The sequence below is a fragment of the Salminus brasiliensis genome, chromosome 22 (genome assembly GCF_030463535.1).
Source record: "Salminus brasiliensis chromosome 22, fSalBra1.hap2, whole genome shotgun sequence".
In the NCBI taxonomy this organism is placed as follows: Eukaryota; Metazoa; Chordata; class Actinopteri; order Characiformes; family Bryconidae; genus Salminus; species Salminus brasiliensis.
Window position 1 is genome coordinate 24,775,620 of NC_132899.1, and position 20,091 is coordinate 24,795,710.

At 39.4% G+C, this 20,091-nt stretch overlaps 2 protein-coding genes across 2 annotated transcripts; one reads left to right on the forward strand and one right to left on the reverse strand.

Moving 5' to 3' along the window:
* Positions 1–396: 396 nt before the first annotated feature.
* Positions 397–6,711, forward strand: crym (crystallin, mu). Its single transcript, XM_072667744.1, has 8 exons — positions 397–671; positions 754–904; positions 2,969–3,031; positions 3,124–3,225; positions 3,425–3,608; positions 4,881–5,002; positions 5,347–5,431; positions 5,858–6,711. Exons 1-8 carry the CDS (start codon positions 505–507, stop codon positions 5,920–5,922), a joined length of 939 nt encoding a protein of 312 aa, XP_072523845.1. The 5' UTR covers positions 397–504; the 3' UTR covers positions 5,923–6,711.
* Positions 6,233–12,270, reverse strand: rac1a (Rac family small GTPase 1a). Its single transcript, XM_072667745.1, has 6 exons — positions 11,929–12,270; positions 10,533–10,604; positions 10,325–10,442; positions 9,606–9,668; positions 7,803–7,962; positions 6,233–7,397 (listed from the first exon to the last, which is right to left on the reverse strand). Exons 1-6 carry the CDS (start codon positions 11,961–11,963, stop codon positions 7,267–7,269), a joined length of 579 nt encoding a protein of 192 aa, XP_072523846.1. The 5' UTR covers positions 11,964–12,270; the 3' UTR covers positions 6,233–7,266.
* Positions 12,271–20,091: the final 7,821 nt, after the last annotated feature.

Below are 20,091 nucleotides of genomic sequence, written 5' to 3' on the forward strand. Positions count from 1 at the left end.
ATGAGACAGTATTGAAAGGCTGAATTCCAAATGGCCCCCTACTCCCTATATAGTACACAACATACGTCTGAATGATGGAGTGAGGCTTTTGCAATCAAACGCATTAAATGCCTGCTGGGTAGCTTTTGTTTGAATCCCAAATGTATCTCTTGTGCATTTCAAGCTTTGTTAGGTGAAGCTAAGCTGAAGCCACTATTTTACGGCCTATACTGTATTCACTTAATAGGGACTAGGGCGCCATTTGAGATTCCGCTTTGGCTGCGTCAAAAATCACATACTGCACTAACGAGTGCACTCCTGATGGTATGTAATGCTGGGACGCGGTTTGGGACACCGCCTTCACTTTACAGTTTTATGAGCGCGTTCAGCCATTGGCTACATTGTTATTCACGTGACTAACGGACGCAGCTGGTCAGGAACTTACCTTCACACACATGAAGTAAAGAAGACCTGGAACCCAGCCGTGCCTGGCCGTGGAGAGAGGACTAGATGTGGTTTTAGAAAATGTCTCGACAACCCGTTTTCCTGAGCGATGATGTCGTTGCTCGCTTGCTCCGCTATGAGGACCTGATCCCGCGGTTGGAGGAGGCTCTGAGGAAATTCTCTCTCCGCCATGGCTCTGAAGTCCTGCAGCCAGTCAGATCAGTGATGCCCTTGCAGAACCACAACGGGTACGAGTGCATAACCTTGGTCAGGGGTCCTGAGTGTTGCATTAGCCGCGGCGTTAATCCCACCACTGCCGCTGTTTTACAGATTTCTGGGGCTGATGCCTTCGTATATGCCATATGAGGGCATTTTGTGCACGAAGATGTTGACCTTCTACAGACGGGAAACTGGTTCTAGTTTGCCATCAACTCAGGCCAGTGTGCTGCTCTTTGACCCCGAGTATGGGAATGTCACCGCGGTGAGTTCAACGCATGGACGCATGTCACTGTAATGTAAACTTGCCAAGACTGTAAAAGGGAGTGTTTACATTCTGAGGCCCTGGTCTAACTCATGGGGCCCTAACAGCAGTCAGCACAGTCTAAAGAAATGCTGATTTCCAGGGGAATGTAGTCTTTATTAGAAACACCTACTTATTCATGCAACTATTCAACCAGCCAATCAGCAGCAGCACAAAGCATGCAGTCATTTAGATATGGTCAGCAGCTTCAGGTGATGTTCACATCAACCATCAGAATCTCAAAAAAGTGTCATCTCAATGAGTGTTAGTGCCAGACAGTCTCTAGAGTGATCAAGTGCAGTAGTTCTGCAGATGGAAACGCCTTGTTGATGAGAGAGAATGGTCAGCAGAGAATGGCCAGACAGAAAGACTGTGATTCAGAGATACAGCCACTCTGTACAACTGTGGTGAGTAGAAAAGCTAATGGATTGAGCCTGTTTTGAGAAGAAGTGTAGGCTCTACCCAGTCTTAGTATAGTGTTCCTAATACAGTTTGCAGTGACTGTGCACAAACAGCACCGATAGACACATTTATGAGGACTGCATCTATGTCATTTAGCATTTCAGAGATGAACTCTATTGCCAAAAGTATTCACTCACCTAACCAAATCATTGAATTCAGGTGTTACAACCGTCAGTGTATAAAACCAAGCACCTAGACATGCTGACTGCTCCTACAAACATTTGTGAAAGAATGGGTTGCTCTCAGGAGCTCAGTGAATTCCAGCGTGGTATTATGATAGGATGCCACCTGGTCCAGTCATGAAACTGTGGTATTACAACAAAGTGGAAGTGATTGGGAGCGACAGCAACTCAGCAAAAAGTGGTAAGCCATGTAAAATGACAGAGTGGGGGTCCGCAGATTCTGAGACGCATTGTGTACCAACTTTCTGCAGTCAGTCGCTACAGACCTACAAACTTCATGTGGGCTTCAGATTAGCTGAGGAACAGAGAGCGTAGAGAGCTTTATGGAATGGGTTTCCATGGCCGAGCAGCTGCATCCAAGCCTACATCCTACATCACCAAGCGCAATGCAAGGCATCAGATGCAGTGGTGTAAAGCAAGCCGCCACTGGACTCTAGAGCAGTGGAGACGTGTTCTCTGTAGAGACAAATCACGCTTCTCTGTCTGGTAATTCGATGGACTGAATCCGGGTTTGGCGGTTGGCAGGATAACTGTACTTGTCTGACTGCATTGTGCCAAGTGTAAAGTTTGGTGGAGGGGGGATTATGGTGTGGGGTTGTTTTATTTCTGAGTTAATTCCAGTGAAAGGAATTCTTAATGCTTCAGCATACCAAGAGCATTTGTGAGTCTGTGAGTGTTGTTCTGTTCCAACATGACTTCGCACCAGTACACAAAGCAAGGTCCATAAAGACACTGATGAGCGAGTTTGGCGTGGAAGAACCTGACTGGCCTGCACAGAGTCCTGACCTCAACCCAATAGAACACCTTTGGGATGAATCAGAGCGGAGACTGCAAGCCAGGCCTTCTCGTCAAACATCAGTATCTGACATTACAAATTCGCTTCTGGACGAATGGTCATAAACACTCCTAAACCTTGTGGAAAACCTTCCCAGAAGAGTTGAAGCTGTCCTCATATTAAACTGTAAAGATTCAGAAACCGGATGGTCACTCAAGTTCATATGCGAGTGTACGTACATTACTTTTTTATATCATACTTTTATAGGTTTACGAGAGCAATAAAAGGTGCAGATATTTAAGTCCAAATATTCTGCTCTTCTCCTGTTTAGTGTCATGATAAGGATAGGTTAAAGATTGTTAGATACGGGTTAAAACAACACTCTCCGCATATCTATCGGATAATCTAAAAAAACAAATCTACATTAACGTGAATGCTGAACGTTTCCCAGTTGTTTGATTCTAATTCCATTAGCAGTCATGCTTCTGGGGCTGCCTGATTTGCAGCCTAATGACCATTGGGTTTATATGACCTAGAGAATTTCACAAGTGGGAATGTGAAGCTGTTCCTACAGTCATTCACTGTTGCTGGGTTTACTCGTGACAGGTTATGGATGGACTGGACATCACGCATAAAAGGACAGCGGCTGTATCAGCCATATCTGCTAAAGTAAGTCCCTTAGCTTTCTTTGGGGTTTTGGGTACCTAATGCCGTAATGTGAAGCAACGGTAACAAGCTGAACACTCCTTTTCTTCCATTAGCTGTTGAAGCCAGCTCAGTCAGACATTCTGTGCATCCTAGGCTCTGGACACCAGGCTCTGAGCCATTACGAAGTCTTCACCCTGCTCTTCTCATTTAAAGAGGTAACCCTACTGCAAGGTTGACCTGAAGAGTTGATAATGTTATAATTATTATTATTATTATATATATATTTTTTTTGTAAGACGATGATGAGCTTGTTCATTTGATATTAAGCATGGTAATACTACACTTGGTTCTGGTATTAAAATCAAATTGATGTTATTGTGTCAACCCTAGTTTAGAGTTACTGTGTTTATTCAGGTCCGTGTGTGGAGCAGGAGAATGGAAATGGCAACGCGATTCGCTGCCAGTGTCCAGGGTCCTGTCACAGTGTGTTCGTCTGTTAAAGAAGCCGTTAATGAAGCCGACATAATCATCACGGTCACTAGCTCAAGTGAACCAGTCCTCTTTGGGCAGTGGGTTAAGCCTGGTGCTCATGTTGCAGGTAAGAACCTTCAGTGTTTGAGCTCTCAAGTTTATAACCTATAACCATTACACTTAGATAGAGATGCATTGTGGTGTTCTCTCTCTGGTTTGATTCCTAAAACTAACATAGCCAACAAATGATGAAAGAGTAGAGTAACAGTAAGTTCAGCACCATGTGAACTGCTTGACTGAACCTGTGTTCACATTAGTAGGCAGCCATTCCTTTCCTACAGGTGAGGTCCAGGATGCATGGGCAGCGAGTCTGCCAATAATAATAAATAAACTGTAACAAGCCAAAAGCAGCATGAGAGATGCCTCAGTTAACGCAGGTAAATCAACTAAATTCAGCTAAATTAAGTACAGTGACAACAAAATGTAATCCGTCAAGGTTTTAACAAACTAGGCAACGAAGCTAGCCAAGCTACATCTGGTTAGAAAGTGCCCAGATTATACCAGCAAAACAAAACTTCAGAATGAGCAACAATTTTCAAAAGAAACCAGCGGACTGATCAAAAGTCAAAAGTTGCTCATTACTGGAGGAAAGCTCATGCTCACCAAACGATCTACCTAAAATTTCATTATAGGAAACAATTTGATAAGTCATTAAAAAAAAAATCTGTGGTGGTCCCTGGGTGCAGAAAGTTTGAGAACTTACAGGAGCAGGTGATGTAAATCTGCAATTTGGCAACAAGTGACAAACTACACTCCCTCTATCTTACAGTTCTACTGAATTCCTGAATACATGAAAGCAACTGCTACATGCTGCTAATGCACTGTTGTTGGACAGCTGAGAGTGCTTAGAAAATATCTGCTGCCCATTCTGTTACATAGCATCCCACAGAGTTATGAGGTAGATCCTGCCCATTCAGAGAGAGAAAGGCCAATCATGCTCTCTGGGACCCCAGGCCTCGGGTGTCTGTGGCATTACCAGGGATTGAAACAGCAATCCCTCGATGACAGAGCCAGTACACAGGTGGCTGCATTACTCAGGAGCCCTAAACAATCACACACTTGACTCAGATCATCTTGAGTTAAGTCATTCCAAAAACATTTGCTTATGTGGTTTATGACCCAGAATAACAAACAGACAAAAGGTCCATAACAGCCAGAAACAGTAGTATGAGCCAAGTAAAGTAACCGCGTGTAAAACAGTGACTGACTCCACATCGGCGTGCAAAACAGTGGGGAGTAATTTTCTATTGCTGGTTATCTCTATTATTATAGCGAGAATAGGTTATTTACATGCACTTACACTACTGATACCATTTAACTGCTGTGTTTATTAATACAGCGGTTGGGGGTTGCCGACCAAACTGGAGAGAACTGGATGACGATTTGATGAGAGATGCTGTGATCTATGTCGACAGCCGAGAAGGAGCTGAAACAGAGTCCGGCGACATTATTCTGTCTGGGGTAGGTTTTAGTGACTAATCTGAAGACCTGCACAGTAGATGATTAATCTAAAGGTTAAAGTGTGCATGTGAAACATTGTTCTAGACGAACACTATAGACTAACTTTTTCTTAAATGCGCTTTAAAACGAGAAATACATGAAAAGCTTTCATTACTATAGCTTTATTGTCCCATTTGTGTTGAATCACAGCAACAACGGCTAATCTAAAGCAGCACTAGCACAAAATGTTCATTACTGAATATTTACGAAGCTTTAAACATGGACCTCTGCTGGTTTTAGTGGACATACACACATTAAATCAGTGGTATAAATGTAACTGCTGTGATCATCTTCCGTTTCTCCAGGCCAAAGTATTTGCAGAACTTGGGGAAGTTTTAAATGGAACGTCGCCTGCTTACTGTGAGAAGACGACAGTGTTTAAGTCTCTGGGTAATGTGTGTGTGTGTGTTTTTTTAATAATATACTCATAAGACGCAAGATGAGAATCACATACAGTTCCAAACGTTTAAAGACAAATTCCCACAACCAGACTGAACTCCTGTGGTAAGAAACAGCACACTGCTAATTCTCAGCAGTGTTTGCTCTTTGATAGTCTTGATATTTGTCTGCCTGCTTTCCCTGGAGACAAGAAGGAAGTAAGTGAGTGAGTGTGTTTTCCTTTAGTCTATATAAAGCTAAGAAGTTCACACAGTTAAGCTTTCTCCGTAAATATAAATTTATATTCTTCCACGTTTCATTAAGAAAGTTTGGTAAATCCTATATTTTTGCTTGTTCCTCATCAGTGCTGCTACAATATTTCAGGTGACTGGTCTTCAGCTCTGGCATGTGATTGGGTTTTACTTTTGTGTACTGCAGGAATGGGAATACAAGACGCAGTATCTGCTAAACTTGTTTTCGACAACTGGAAGAGCCACCATTGAAGGAGACAATTCAGCTCTGAAGATGAATCACCTGCCAGCTTTCAGTACAGATAGTCTTCTGAGAATGAACTCTGACTTCTATAATAGAAGATAATGTAACACTAGTGGACAATCATTAACCAGCAGAAGTGATTGCTGTAATGGAGCACTCAGGCTTGAGATTGGAAATCAGAATTGTTTAACACTTTTATAGTACCTCACAGCACTTGAAGGATGTGGGACACGAAAAAACTACAAAAGGTTTGTTTCTAGATGTAACGGTTAATACACTAACTTTTGTTAAAATAACATAGAACAGTTAAAGCTGATGTGGTCACAGAGTAAGATAAAAAGATTTATTAAAAAAAAAAAATGCACTGGGAATCAAATTGGTTGCTTATTATTTAACCATCTCCAAAATAGACGACGTGTACGGTCAGTATTAATTGCCATTTAATTTTATGAGTTGAGATTCTTAGATCCTAGCTGCTTATCAGCATGGGCACTTTAACTTCCTAAACAACTTGCCTCTGATTTAATAGGCAAAATATTATTGTAATCAGATGAACTACAGTCTTTGTACAATACTGTGGTGGAATAATACAAGCTACTAACTCTTACAATGGCTTTAGGCCTAGATATGACATAGTAGCAAACAGCCAATTTTTTTGAGCACTCCGACAGCAGTAAAACAACAAATGGATGTATTTTGCTAGCGTAACATTTGTGTAACAAGTGCCTGACCACAGTATACACACACGCACTACACAGTACACTAAATAATAAAAAAAAAAAATGATGAAACTGTCAGCAACTACTGTACTGTCCATGTGAAATCTTCCTTCAAGCGTTCTAGGAATTAGTTCTTGTCTAGGGGTTTCAAGTTTTAGTGTGCCCTTTTTTTTCTTTTTTTAAAGTAAAAGCCATTACAGGTAGGTTTAGGTTTTGGCAATTCTTCATTTTCTATGGAAAATAAAAGTAATAAATGCAAAATTAACAGACTATATGGGCTGGCATGGAGGGAAGAAAATAAAAGAAATGAGTGTTTTGTTTAACTTTACATAAACATGAAAAAAGTACATTATTAGAAGGCAGCAGGAATTTCTTAGTGTGAGGGGGACATTAACTAGGAAAAGCCATCCACCAGCTCCTGGAGACAAGTAAGGAGCCTCCAGGAATAGCCTAAGATAGAGTCAGTTATACAGAAGTAAGTCTAATTGCAATACATGAGTAAGAGAAACATTTGTATGGGTATGATTCATCACAGAGTCGTCCCTCTTGCCCCTTACACATACTCCCCACCATTCCTGACTCCTCTTCTCAGGTGAGCTCAGATTGCAGCTGATGTCTTTGTGTTCGGCCACTTCAGAGCAGCAAGCACTTCCTCTTCCTCTTCTTGACTGGCGGCGGGCACAGTACTGCGCGGATGGCTTCGTCAAACACTGTCTTAAGGCCACGCTGAGTTAAGGCTGAGCACTCCAGATATTTTACAGCTCCTGCACGACAAACGGTAGAGTCAGACTGAATCCAATGCATATTGACAGCAGGGATTCACTAATGCATTTTGACATATCGTCACAAAACTTGAATCTCCATTTTCAGCATGTAGACTGAATCGGAATAAAAAAAATCATGATTAATAGACCATCAGAAAAGCTCCAAAAAGGAATAAAATCTTTTTACATCAATTTCCATTGAAAGTTAATGTTTGTTCCTCCCCTGGAAAGTTAATATTTTTGAGATACAATGTTTAAGTGACTGTGACTATATACACTGCAAGGCACATTTTAGGTGCAACATGAAGCAAGAACTCACAATACAGCATTCTGACCACCTTGTGCAGCCCTGATACATAAATTAAACCAAACTAAAGAAGGATCTCTTGCAGGAACACTACTAACCAATTTCTTTAGCCATAGCAAGGCCTTGAGGGTAAGTGATGGGAGTCAGCTTCTTCTCTTTAAGCTTCTCAATCGTGTCCTTGTCATCTCTTAAATCAAGCTTTGTCCCAACAAGAATGATTGGGGTGTTGGGGCAGTGATGTCTGACTTCAGGATACCACTGTAAGGAGAAAACATGGTGGGGTTTAGTGATGGCAGAAACAAGCAGGACTCCTCCATAATCTGACTCTTTTGAAAATCTGGTACTCCAACAATTCACCAATTCTGTAAAAATGTTAAGGATTCAGGTCTTAGCAATCAAAATTCCTTGTGCTTACGCTACCTCTGCATACAGTAGTACTGTGTGTTATCCTAATGTATAACTGACAAAAGCACTGGCAAAAAAAGACACATAGTATCACAATGACAGTGAAATAATTGCTTTAAAAAAAAAGTTCTATTATGGGCATCAGACAGACTATAAACATGTGTGTGTGTGTGTGTGTAATTTATATATATATATATATATATATATATATATATATATATATATATATATATATATATATAAATAAATGTGTAATATGTATAGTGTATATACCCAGACACAATTGTTTATTATATTTCTGTGTGGTAATCCAAGTAGGTTTAGTCTCAAGTTGTACAGCAACAGCAGACACGAACACAACTAATGTATTTTTTGACAATATGGACGTCTTTTAGCCTGAACCCACTGAGCATTTGAATTACGCTTCATTTTGGTTTAAATGATTCAGAAAGTAAGTCTCTCTGAAATAAGTACAAGTTGGCAATTTGACATTTTTTGTGAAGAATTTCCTATTTTCCAAATTTTCCAACATTTTCTCAAGTCATGCATCTTATAAAAACACACGCATTGTTCCCTGCCTCAACAGAATATTTTATTTGCTTGGTCCAACAAATAAATGGCTGCTGGCACCGATGAGGGAAAAAAAAAAAAAAAAAAAAAAAAACAGCACAGAGACAAACAAACTGTATTCTGCTATTTGTTTTTAGCTTCTAGAACTTACTTTCAGTGCATTTGGTAACACCTTTACGCAACACACCAGAAATCCAGACAGATTATTTTAGGATCTTCCTCTTTCATTTTTAGCTACATTTAGAAGTCTTTCCACTGGTGGTCAGCAATTCACTCAATTTTACTTTCTTAGGCAAAAAAACTGGCTTCTCTTATTCAGGCCTCGATTTCTGATCAAACATGCATGCTTCAATTCACCTGTTAATTGACCGGTTTCAGTTTTTTTTACAAGGGAAATCACCAAAGTGTGCTGGACACTGGCACCCTGGTATAGAGCTCTAATGCAGTGATGGAGAATTCTAGTCCTGGGGATTAGCAGTTGCACCAGTTGTATTTAAGTTCAAATGCAGGCCAATAATAACATAAGAGTTTACAGTCAAGCTTTACAAATGACTAAACCAAACACAAACTTGCAGCTATTAAGTGAGTTAACCAACAGAAATAGCAAATTGATGATTCTGCTGTTTGGTCATTTAAAATAACCTGCACATTCATATTTGATTGTGAAATGAATAAATAAATACATAAGATCTGTGTTTTCTGTGTGCAGGACTTAAAAAAAATGACAAGCTATACATGTAATGATTTGAGGTGCATATTAATTTTTACGCACAACTGAGGTCATCCAGTTTAGATACGATCGCTTTTTGGTAATATTTTTTGCTCAAACACCTTGGAGTCAAAGCTTTTGTTGGTGTGTTCAAACAGCAAAAACACTTAACTGTTCCTTAGCTATCCACTCCTGAATCATGAAAGACGTTTCTTACCTTGGCACGAACATTCTCAAACGAGGCAGGGCTCACAAGCGAGAAGCAAATCAGAAACACATCCTATTAAAAAGGAAAGAAACCAGAAATCAAATACAACAAACAAACAAAAATCTATTAGCAGGTCATACACATGCTTACACAGTAATCTAGAAAAAAAATCTAAACCATGAAAATCAGTGCATATCAGTAAATAATTTCCTTTTTCCTCATTCTTGCCTTTTCTACTTGAGCACTGACTGCACTTGTGTAACTGTTATTAAAAATAGAAACAGAGATACTAAACAAAGTTGATAGCAAACAGAGCAGCCATTCAGTTTCTGGGACCAAATGAATAGTGGTTATGAGACAATAGGCTACTTTATGTACTGTGCACAGATTTTTACAGCAATCAGCACCAGCACAGCAGAGACTGAAGCTGTGCTTCAAATTAGATATATTGTTAAACTAAAAAGGCACAAATTTATTTGGCACAAATATTACATATTTTGCTTATTTTAGGGTATGCAAACAAGCTGAACCTGACAGAATGCTCCACAACACATCAGTTTCACACATAGAAAAATAAAAAGCATGATCTGATCCTATGACACATTCAGCAGTTCAATGTTTGCATGAGATATATAAAAACAACGGATTTGTAATGCAATTAATCACAGTGGCACACCGTCATCTCACCCTTCCCTACTCATTTACTCTACACAGTGTTATTGTTGTACCGTTTGAGGATAGGAGAGCGGTCGGAGTCTGTCATAGTCCTCCTGTCCTGCTGTATCCCACAGCCCCAGATTCACCGGCTTCCCATCAACCATCACATTTGCAGAATAATTATCGAACCTATAACACACACAAATTGTTAAGGGAAACAAATCTGAGGAGACCCAATGTTATTTAAGTATTTGGTCTGTTTCTCTTCAGGGCACTTACACTGTGGGGATGTACTCTCCAGGGAAAGCGTTGGTGGTGTAACTGATCAGAAGACATGTTTTCCCCACCGCCCTGTACATACATAAAAAATAAAATAAAAAAGAAGACATCCATTAATAACAATAATAGCTCATCCTCGCATTTTACTCACATTTTCAGAGACTGAACCAATACAAATAGTTCAAATGAATATACAAATCAGTTGTAATCTGATCATTATTAATAATAAAAATCAGATTAGTTTCAGAACTTTGTTTATAATTTAAGGTGCCTGCAAAAACGTCCCTATTTTATTGTTACAAATTTAATCCACAGTTAGTGTGGACATCAGACTTTACAAAAAAAATTATTCGTAAACAAATAATTCAAATTAAGTGTTAAAAAAAATAACTGAGGTAAGGTAAATTAGTTAATTAATATTAAGATAAGTAGACCAATCAATTTGAACTTAAATAACTTTAAATGAACTTTCTAATATATGTAATTTAACCGCATTTTCTTCTAGAAAACTTTCATTATTGGAGTTTAGCAGCAGTTTGCTCAGAACTTCACAGTGTGGAGCGACAGGAGCTCATCTCTTTACCAACGACCGTCTGTTAATCGCCTTGACTGGTCTCGAAGTGTAGCTAGGCTTTAAGCACTTAATGCTAAACCATTTTAACATGCTGATCTGTCTGCAATCAGACAACGAAGTGTGCCGAAGTTTCACTGACTGATTGATTGAGCTGTAAACACACGGTGTGTCTAACTGAAGGGTTGGATCGGGGCTCAGCGATCGAGGCGCTATTGCTAACTGTGCTGTGTTTGACTCCGTTAGGGTCAATCACGACTAAACGAGGATAAAGGAATGCGGAAAACTTGGACAGACAACATTAGATTGCTAACACAGCTAAAGTGAAATCACAAGGAAACAGTCTCAAGTCTGATTGTGTATTTATTTGCTCTTTTGTATGTGGATTGTGTGCGTTTCTGCTACTATTTAAAAAGTAAGTGGGTTAGCGCTAGCTAACGTTAGCCGAGGTTAGCTTATCCGCGGGCAGCTACAACGTTAGCTAGCACTAGCACTAGCGACGAAACTGTTCGCTACTTCGTTTGTTAGTTTACAAGCTTTCCATCTCGTCGACATCGACCTAAATCATCCAGGGCAAATGTTGGATATTATTTAAATGATATTTATGAAGATTTTTGGCCATTTTCACCACAGTCAAGCTGAGTGTTACTGTTAGAAGCTGGTGACAAAGAAATGCGTAGCTTGACTAGCTAACCTAGCTAGCAACGGTAACGAGGGGTAAAATAACTGCCGATGGACATTTTTTTATCGGTTTGGTAAAAAAAAAAAATAATAAAAAGAGAGAAAGTAGAGACTTTAAGCTGAACATCAGCGACATAAACTCACCCGTCTCCGACGACCACACACTTTATGGCCTGCATTTGTGAACGGTGTCCTTTCGCTCTGACTTGGCTAGTGTAAGCAAGTCAGCTTTTAGGAGCAGTAGAGCCTGTGGATCAGCAAATAAAGCGACTCCTTCACCCGGTTTAACGGGTTTATCTCTGCGTCGGGAAAACGGAGGAGGGGAAAAACGAAAAAAGCTCAAACTAAAATCTGAAAACGACTCTAAAAACCGTGCTAGCAAACCGCATTCCTGAGCACTTGCCGACTTCCAGTTACACAAACAGCCACCACCCAAAATCTGAGCGCTCGGTCATCGGGATAAAATCACAGCGGCTCTACCGCCCTCCTCTCGGTCCCAGAGGAAAACCTCCTCCCTCATGATAACACTGAGCCGGGCAGGCGGTCAACAGCGCCGCCTTCAGGAACCACACAGGCTCTACAAGGCCCCTGCAGATGATTGAACGCCGCCTGCAGATGGTGGTAGACCCACAGCGTGTCTTCAGTCGGTCAGTGACTCAGGTAAAGGTACATTTAGCTTAAACCCACAACAAAACACCGGAAATCATGTTGATCTATTATTTTTACCCCCTAAAAGCCACTAAGGATATTTGTGTGCGTTTATTTCCCCAAAATAACCATTTTATACATGACCACTTCAATGATCAACTGGGTTGGGGTAGAGAGCAGCCAAAGCTGTGGTGAGAACCAGAGCGGTGGGTCCACATAACTGAACCTGAAAACCACAGATTTCAATATTTAGAGTTACTAAATGTTTAAATGTTTGATGTTTTTGGCTGTCAGTATGACTTAAAAAGAGAAAACGCAGTCGTTTGACAATAAATGGCTTCACCCAACCAATAACCATGAGTGGGGGAGAAATTGTGTTATCATTCATATTCTCTGAAAAATTCGTCACTTTTTTTATGTATATGTCAGAAATGTTTATTGGAAAGTTTTCAGTTGTTTGTTTATAATTCTCACTTGAACAGATGAAAACAAAAAAGTGAGATGTGAGAATATAGATACTCTCCTAAGAAAGCAAAAACCCCACTTTTACTTTCTTAAACATTAATGTTTGAGGTTTATTAACATTTTGGATCACCTTAATGTCTGTCCAGTTCACCTCATTTACCTTAATGTCTGTCCAGTTCACCTCATTTACCTTAATGTCTGTTCAATTCACCTCATTTACCTTAATGTCTGTCCAGTTCACCTCATTTACCTTAATGTCTGTTCAATTCACCTCATTTACATTAATGTCTGTTCAATTCACCTCATTTACATTAATGTCTGTTCAATTCACCTCATTTACCTTAATGTCTGTCCAGTTCACCTCATTTACATTAATGTCTGTCCAGTTCACCTCATTTACATTAATGTCTGTCCAGTTCACCTCATTTACCTTAATGTCTGTCCAATTCACCTCATTTACCTTAATGTCTGTTCAATTCACCTCATTTACCTTAATGTCTGTCCAGTTCACCTCATTTACATTAATGTCTGTTCAATTCACCTCATTTACATTAATGTCTGTTCAATTCACCTCATTTACCTTAATGTCTGTCCAGTTCACCTCATTTACATTAATGTCTGTCCAGTTCACCTCATTTACCTTAATGTCTGTCCAGTTCACCTCATTTACATTAATGTCTGTCCAGTTCACCTCATTTACCTTAATGTCTGACCAATTCACCTCATTTACCTTAATGTCTGTCCAGTTCACCTCATTTACCTTAATGTCTGACCAATTCACCTCATTTACCCCAGTGTCTGTTCAATTCACCTCATTTACATTAATGTCTGACCAATTCACCTCATTTACCCCAGTGTCTGTTCAATTTACCTCATTTACCTTAATGTCTGACCAATTCACCTCATTTACCTTATTGTCTGACCAATTCACCTCAGTTACCCCAGTGTCTGTTCAATTCACCTCATTTACCTTAATGTCTGACCAATTCACCTCAGTTACCTTAATGTCTGTTCAATTCATCTCATTTACCTTAATGTCTGTTCAATTCATCTCATTTACCTTAATGTCTGTCCAGTTCACCTCATTTACCTTAATGTCTGACCAATTCACCTCATTTACCCCAGTGTCTGTTCAATTCACCTCATTTACCCCAGTGTCTGTTCAATTTACCTCATTTACCTTAATGTCTGTCCAGATCACCTCATTTACCTTAATGTCTGACCAATTCACCTCATTTACCTTAATGTCTGACCAATTCACCTCATTTACCTTAATGTCTGTCCAGATCACCTCATTTACCCCAGTGTCTGTTCAATTCACCTCATTTACCTTAATGTCTGTCCAGTTCACCTCATTTACCTTAATGTCTGTCCAGTTCACCTCATTTACCCCAGTGTCTGTTCAATTCACCTCATTTACCTTAATGTCTGTTCAATTCACCTCATTTACCTTAATGTCTGACCAATTCACCTCATTTACATTAATGTCTGACCAATTCATCTCATTTACCTTAATGTCTGTTCAATTCACCTCATTTACCCCAGTGTCTGTTCAATTCACCTCATTTACCTTAATGTCTGTCCAGTTCACCTCATTTACCTTAATGTCTGACCAATTCACCTCATTTACCTTAATGTCTGTCCAGTTCACCTCATTTACCTTAATGTCTGACCAATTCACCTCATTTACCCCAGTGTCTGTTCAATTCACCTCATTTACCTTAATGTCTGTCCAGTTCACCTCATTTACCTTAATGTCTGACCAATTCACCTCATTTACCTTAATGTCTGTCCAGTTCACCTCATTTACCTTAATGTCTGTCCAGTTCACCTCATTTACCTTAATGTCTGACCAATTCACCTCATTTACCTTAATGTCTGTCCAGTTCACCTCATTTACCTTAATGTCTGACCAATTCACCTCATTTACCTTAATGTCTGTCCAGTTCACCTCATTTACCTTAATGTCTGTCCAGTTCACCTCATTTACCCCAGTGTCTGTTCAATTCACCTCATTTACCTTAATGTCTGTCCAGTTCACCTCATTTACCTTAATGTCTGACCAATTCACCTCATTTACCTTAATGTCTGTCCAGTTCACCTCATTTACCTTAATGTCTGACCAATTCACCTCATTTACCCCAGTGTCTGTTCAATTCACCTCATTTACCTTAATGTCTGTCCAGATCACCTCATTTACCTTAATGTCTGTCCAGTTCACCTCATTTACCCCAGTGTCTGTTCAATTCACCTCATTTACCTTAATGTCTGTTCAATTCACCTCATTTACCTTAATGTCTGACCAATTCACCTCATTTACATTAATGTCTGACCAATTCATCTCATTTACCTTAATGTCTGTTCAATTCACCTCATTTACATTAATGTCTGTCCAGTTCACCTCATTTACCTTAATGTCTGACCAATTCACCTCATTTACCTTAATGTCTGACCAATTCACCTCATTTACCCCAGTGTCTGTTCAATTCACCTCATTTACCTTAATGTCTGTCCAGATCACCTCATTTACCTTAATGTCTGTCCAGTTCACCTCATTTACCTTAATGTCTGACCAATTCACCTCATTTACCTTAATGTCTGACCAATTCACCTCATTTACCTAAATGTCTGTCCAGTTCACCTCATTTACCTTAATGTCTGTCCAGTTCACCTCAGTTACCCCAGTGTCTGTTCAATTCACCTCATTTACCTTAATGTCTGTCCAGTTCACCTCATTTACCTTAATGTCTGACCAATTCACCTCATTTACCTTAATGTCTGTCCAGTTCACCTCATTTACCTTAATGTCTGACCAATTCACCTCATTTACCCCAGTGTCTGTTCAATTCACCTCATTTACCTTAATGTCTGTCCAGTTCACCTCATTTACCCCAGTGTCTGTTCAATTCACCTCATTTACCTTAATGTCTGTTCAATTCACCTCATTTACCTTAATGTCTGACCAATTCACCTCATTTACATTAATGTCTGACCAATTCATCTCATTTACCTTAATGTCTGACCAATTCACCTCATTTACCCCAGTGTCTGTTCAATTCACCTCATTTACATTAATGTCTGTTCAATTCACCTCATTTACATTAATGTCTGACCAATTCACCTCATTTACCCCAGTGTCTGTTCAATTTACCTCATTTACCTTAATGTCTGACCAATTCACCTCATTTACCTTAATGTCTGACCAATTCACCTCAGTTACCCCAGTGTCTGTTCAATTCACCTCATTTACCTTAATGTCTGACCAATTCACCTCATTTACCTTAATGTCTGACCAATTCACCTCAGTTACCTTAATGTCTGACCAATTCACCTCATTTACCTTAATGTCTGTCCAGTTCACCTCATTTACATTAATGTCTGACCAATTCACCTCATTTACCTTAATGTCTGACCAATTCACCTCATTTACCTTAATGTCTGACCAATTCACCTCATTTACCTTAATGTCTGTTCAATTCATCTCATTTACCTTAATGTCTGTCCAGTTCACCTCATTTACCTTAATGTCTGACCAATTCACCTCATTTACCTTAATGTCTGACCAATTCACCTCATTTACATTAATGTCTGACCAATTCATCTCATTTACCTTAATGTCTGTTCAATTCACCTCATTTACATTAATGTCTGTTCAATTCACCTCATTTACATTAATGTCTGACCAATTCACCTCATTTACCCCAGTGTCTGTTCAATTTACCTCATTTACCTTAATGTCTGTTCAATTCACCTCATTTACCCCAGTGTCTGTTCAATTTACCTCATTTACCTTAATGTCTGTTCAATTCACCTCATTTACATTAATGTCTGTCCAGTTCACCTCATTTACCTTAATGTCTGTCCAGTTCACCTCATTTACCCCAGTGTCTGTTCAATTTACCTCATTTACCTTAATGTCTGTTCAATTCACCTCATTTACATTAATGTCTGACCAATTCACCTCATTTACCTTAATGTCTGTCCAGATCACCTCATTTACCTTAATGTCTGTCCAGTTCACCTCATTTACCTTAATGTCTGACCAATTCACCTCATTTACCTAAATGTCTGTCCAGTTCACCTCATTTACCTTAATGTCTGTCCAGTTCACCTCATTTACCCCAGTGTCTGTTCAATTCACCTCATTTACCTTAATGTCTGTCCAGTTCACCTCATTTACCTTAATGTCTGACCAATTCACCTCATTTACCTTAATGTCTGTCCAGTTCACCTCATTTACCTTAATGTCTGACCAATTCACCTCATTTACCCCAGTGTCTGTTCAATTCACCTCATTTACCTTAATGTCTGTCCAGTTCACCTCATTTACCCCAGTGTCTGTTCAATTCACCTCATTTACCTTAATGTCTGTTCAATTCACCTCATTTACCTTAATGTCTGACCAATTCACCTCATTTACATTAATGTCTGACCAATTCATCTCATTTACCTTAATGTCTGACCAATTCACCTCATTTACCCCAGTGTCTGTTCAATTCATCTCATTTACCTTAATGTCTGTTCAATTCACCTCATTTACATTAATGTCTGTTCAATTCACCTCATTTACATTAATGTCTGTCCAGTTCACCTCATTTACCTTAATGTCTGACCAGTTCACCTCATTTACCTTAATGTCTGTCCAGTTCACCTCATTTACCCCAGTGTCTGTTCAATTCACCTCATTTACCTTAATGTCTGACCAATTCACCTCATTTACCTTAATGTCTGTTCAATTCACCTCATTTACATTAATGTCTGTCCAGTTCACCTCATTTACCTTAATGTCTGTTCAATTCATCTCATTTACATTAATGTCTGACCAATTCACCTCATTTACCCCAGTGTCTGTTCAATTTACCTCATTTACCTTAATGTCTGTTCAATTCACCTCATTTACATTAATGTCTGACCAATTCACCTCATTTACCCCAGTGTCTGTTCAATTTACCTCATTTACCTTAATGTCTGACCAATTCACCTCATTTACCTTAATGTCTGACCAATTCACCTCAGTTACCCCAGTGTCTGTTCAATTCACCTCATTTACCTTAATGTCTGACCAATTCACCTCATTTACCTTAATGTCTGACCAATTCACCTCAGTTACCTTAATGTCTGACCAATTCACCTCATTTACCTTAATGTCTGTCCAGTTCACCTCATTTACATTAATGTCTGTTCAATTCATCTCATTTACCTTAATGTCTGACCAATTCACCTCATTTACCTTAATGTCTGACCAATTCACCTCATTTACCTTAATGTCTGTTCAATTCATCTCATTTACCTTAATGTCTGTCCAGTTCACCTCATTTACCTTAATGTCTGACCAATTCACCTCATTTACCTTAATGTCTGACCAATTCACCTCAGTTACCCCAGTGTCTGTTCAATTCACCTCATTTACCTTAATGTCTGTCCAGTTCACCTCATTTACCTTAATGTCTGACCAATTCACCTCATTTACCTTAATGTCTGACCAATTCACCTCATTTACCCCAGTGTCTGTTCAATTTACCCCAGTGTCTGTTCAATTCACCTCATTTACATTAATGTCTGACCAATTCACCTCATTTACCTTAATGTCTGTCCAGTTCACCTCATTTACCCCAGTGTCTGTTCAATTCACCTCATTTACCTTAATGTCTGACCAATTCACCTCATTTACCTTAATGTCTGTTCAATTCACCTCATTTACATTAATGTCTGTCCAGTTCACCTCATTTACCTTAATGTCTGTTCAATTCATCTCATTTACATTAATGTCTGACCAATTCACCTCATTTACCCCAGTGTCTGTTCAATTTACCTCATTTACCTTAATGTCTGTTCAATTCACCTCATTTACATTAATGTCTGACCAATTCACCTCATTTACCCCAGTGTCTGTTCAATTTACCTCATTTACCTTAATGTCTGACCAATTCACCTCATTTACCTTAATGTCTGACCAATTCACCTCAGTTACCCCAGTGTCTGTTCAATTCACCTCATTTACCTTAATGTCTGACCAATTCACCTCATTTACCTTAATGTCTGACCAATTCACCTCAGTTACCTTAATGTCTGACCAATTCACCTCATTTACCTTAATGTCTGTCCAGTTCACCTCATTTACATTAATGTCTGTTCAATTCATCTCATTTACCTTAATGTCTGACCAATTCACCTCATTTACCTTAATGTCTGACCAATTCACCTCATTTACCTTAATGTCTGTTCAATTCATCTCATTTACCTTAATGTCTGTCCAGTTCACCTCATTTACCTTAATGTCTGACCAATTCACCTCATTTACCTTAATGTCTGACCAATTCACCTCATTTACCCCAGTGTCTGTTCAATTTACCCCAGTGTCTGTTCAATTCACCTCATTTACATTAATGTCTGACCAATTCACCTCATTTACCCCAGTGTCTGTCCAATTCACCTCAGTGTCTGTCCAGTTCACCTCATTTACCTTAATGTCTGACCAATTCACCTCATTTACCCCAGTGTCTGTTCAATTCACCTCATTTACATTAATGTCTGACCAATTCACCTCATTTACCTTAATGTCTGACCAATTCACCTCATTTACCCCAGTGTCTGTTCAATTCACCTCATTTACCTTAATGTCTGACCAATTCACCTCAGTGTCTGTTCAATTCACAATTTACCCCAGTCGGTTCACTTCACCTCTTTTACCCCAGTGTCTGTCCAGTTCACCTCATTTTCCCCCCAGTGTGTGTCCAGTTCACCTCAATTACCCCAGTGTCTGTCCAATTCACACCAATGTCTATCCAATTCACCTCAAAACACCTGGATTTGCTGTTTCACCAGCAGCGCACCCAATGCAAAATGTTCTTTATGGTTTGTCCCCCCTCCCTTGATCATCTCTGCATCATTAGACCAGTATAGAGGCATGAAGACAAACCCCTTTTCCTCACTCTCTCAATAGATGAACACTTTTAAAGTGTGGTTTATCTCACATAGGGAGTTAAGGTGGTCTACTAGGTTTTGGCTTTGGTGTTCCTATCCCCCAAGTGTGGTTTATCTCACATAGGGAGTTAAGGTGGTCTACTAGGTTTTGGCTTTGGTGTTCCTACCCCCCCCCCCGAATTCATTTTTGGGCAGTAGTTTCTTATATCTACTCTCTGAAGAAAGTTCTTTAATCTAGTTACTGTGAGGAAGTCCAGACTGTTCTTTTAT

What these genes read in the sequence shown, in the direction of transcription:
- crym (XM_072667744.1), top strand. Translation starts at nt 505, where the DNA reads ATGTCTCGACAACCCGTTTTCCTGAGCGATGATGTCGTTGCTCGCTTG. An exon ending in TGCTCTTCTCATTTAAAGAG is followed by an intron (nt 3,226 to 3,424) that starts GTAACCCTACTG and finishes GTGTTTATTCAG; the next exon opens with GTCCGTGTGTGGAGCAGGAG. An exon ending in GCGACATTATTCTGTCTGGG is followed by an intron (nt 5,003 to 5,346) that starts GTAGGTTTTAGT and finishes CCGTTTCTCCAG; the next exon opens with GCCAAAGTATTTGCAGAACT.
- rac1a (XM_072667745.1), bottom strand. Translation starts at nt 11,963, where the DNA reads ATGCAGGCCATAAAGTGTGTGGTCGTCGGAGACGG. An exon ending in TGTGTGGTCGTCGGAGACGG is followed by an intron (nt 10,605 to 11,928) that starts GTGAGTTTATGT and finishes ATGTATGTACAG; the next exon opens with GGCGGTGGGGAAAACATGTC. An exon ending in TTGAGAATGTTCGTGCCAAG is followed by an intron (nt 7,963 to 9,605) that starts GTAAGAAACGTC and finishes TTCTCCTTACAG; the next exon opens with TGGTATCCTGAAGTCAGACA.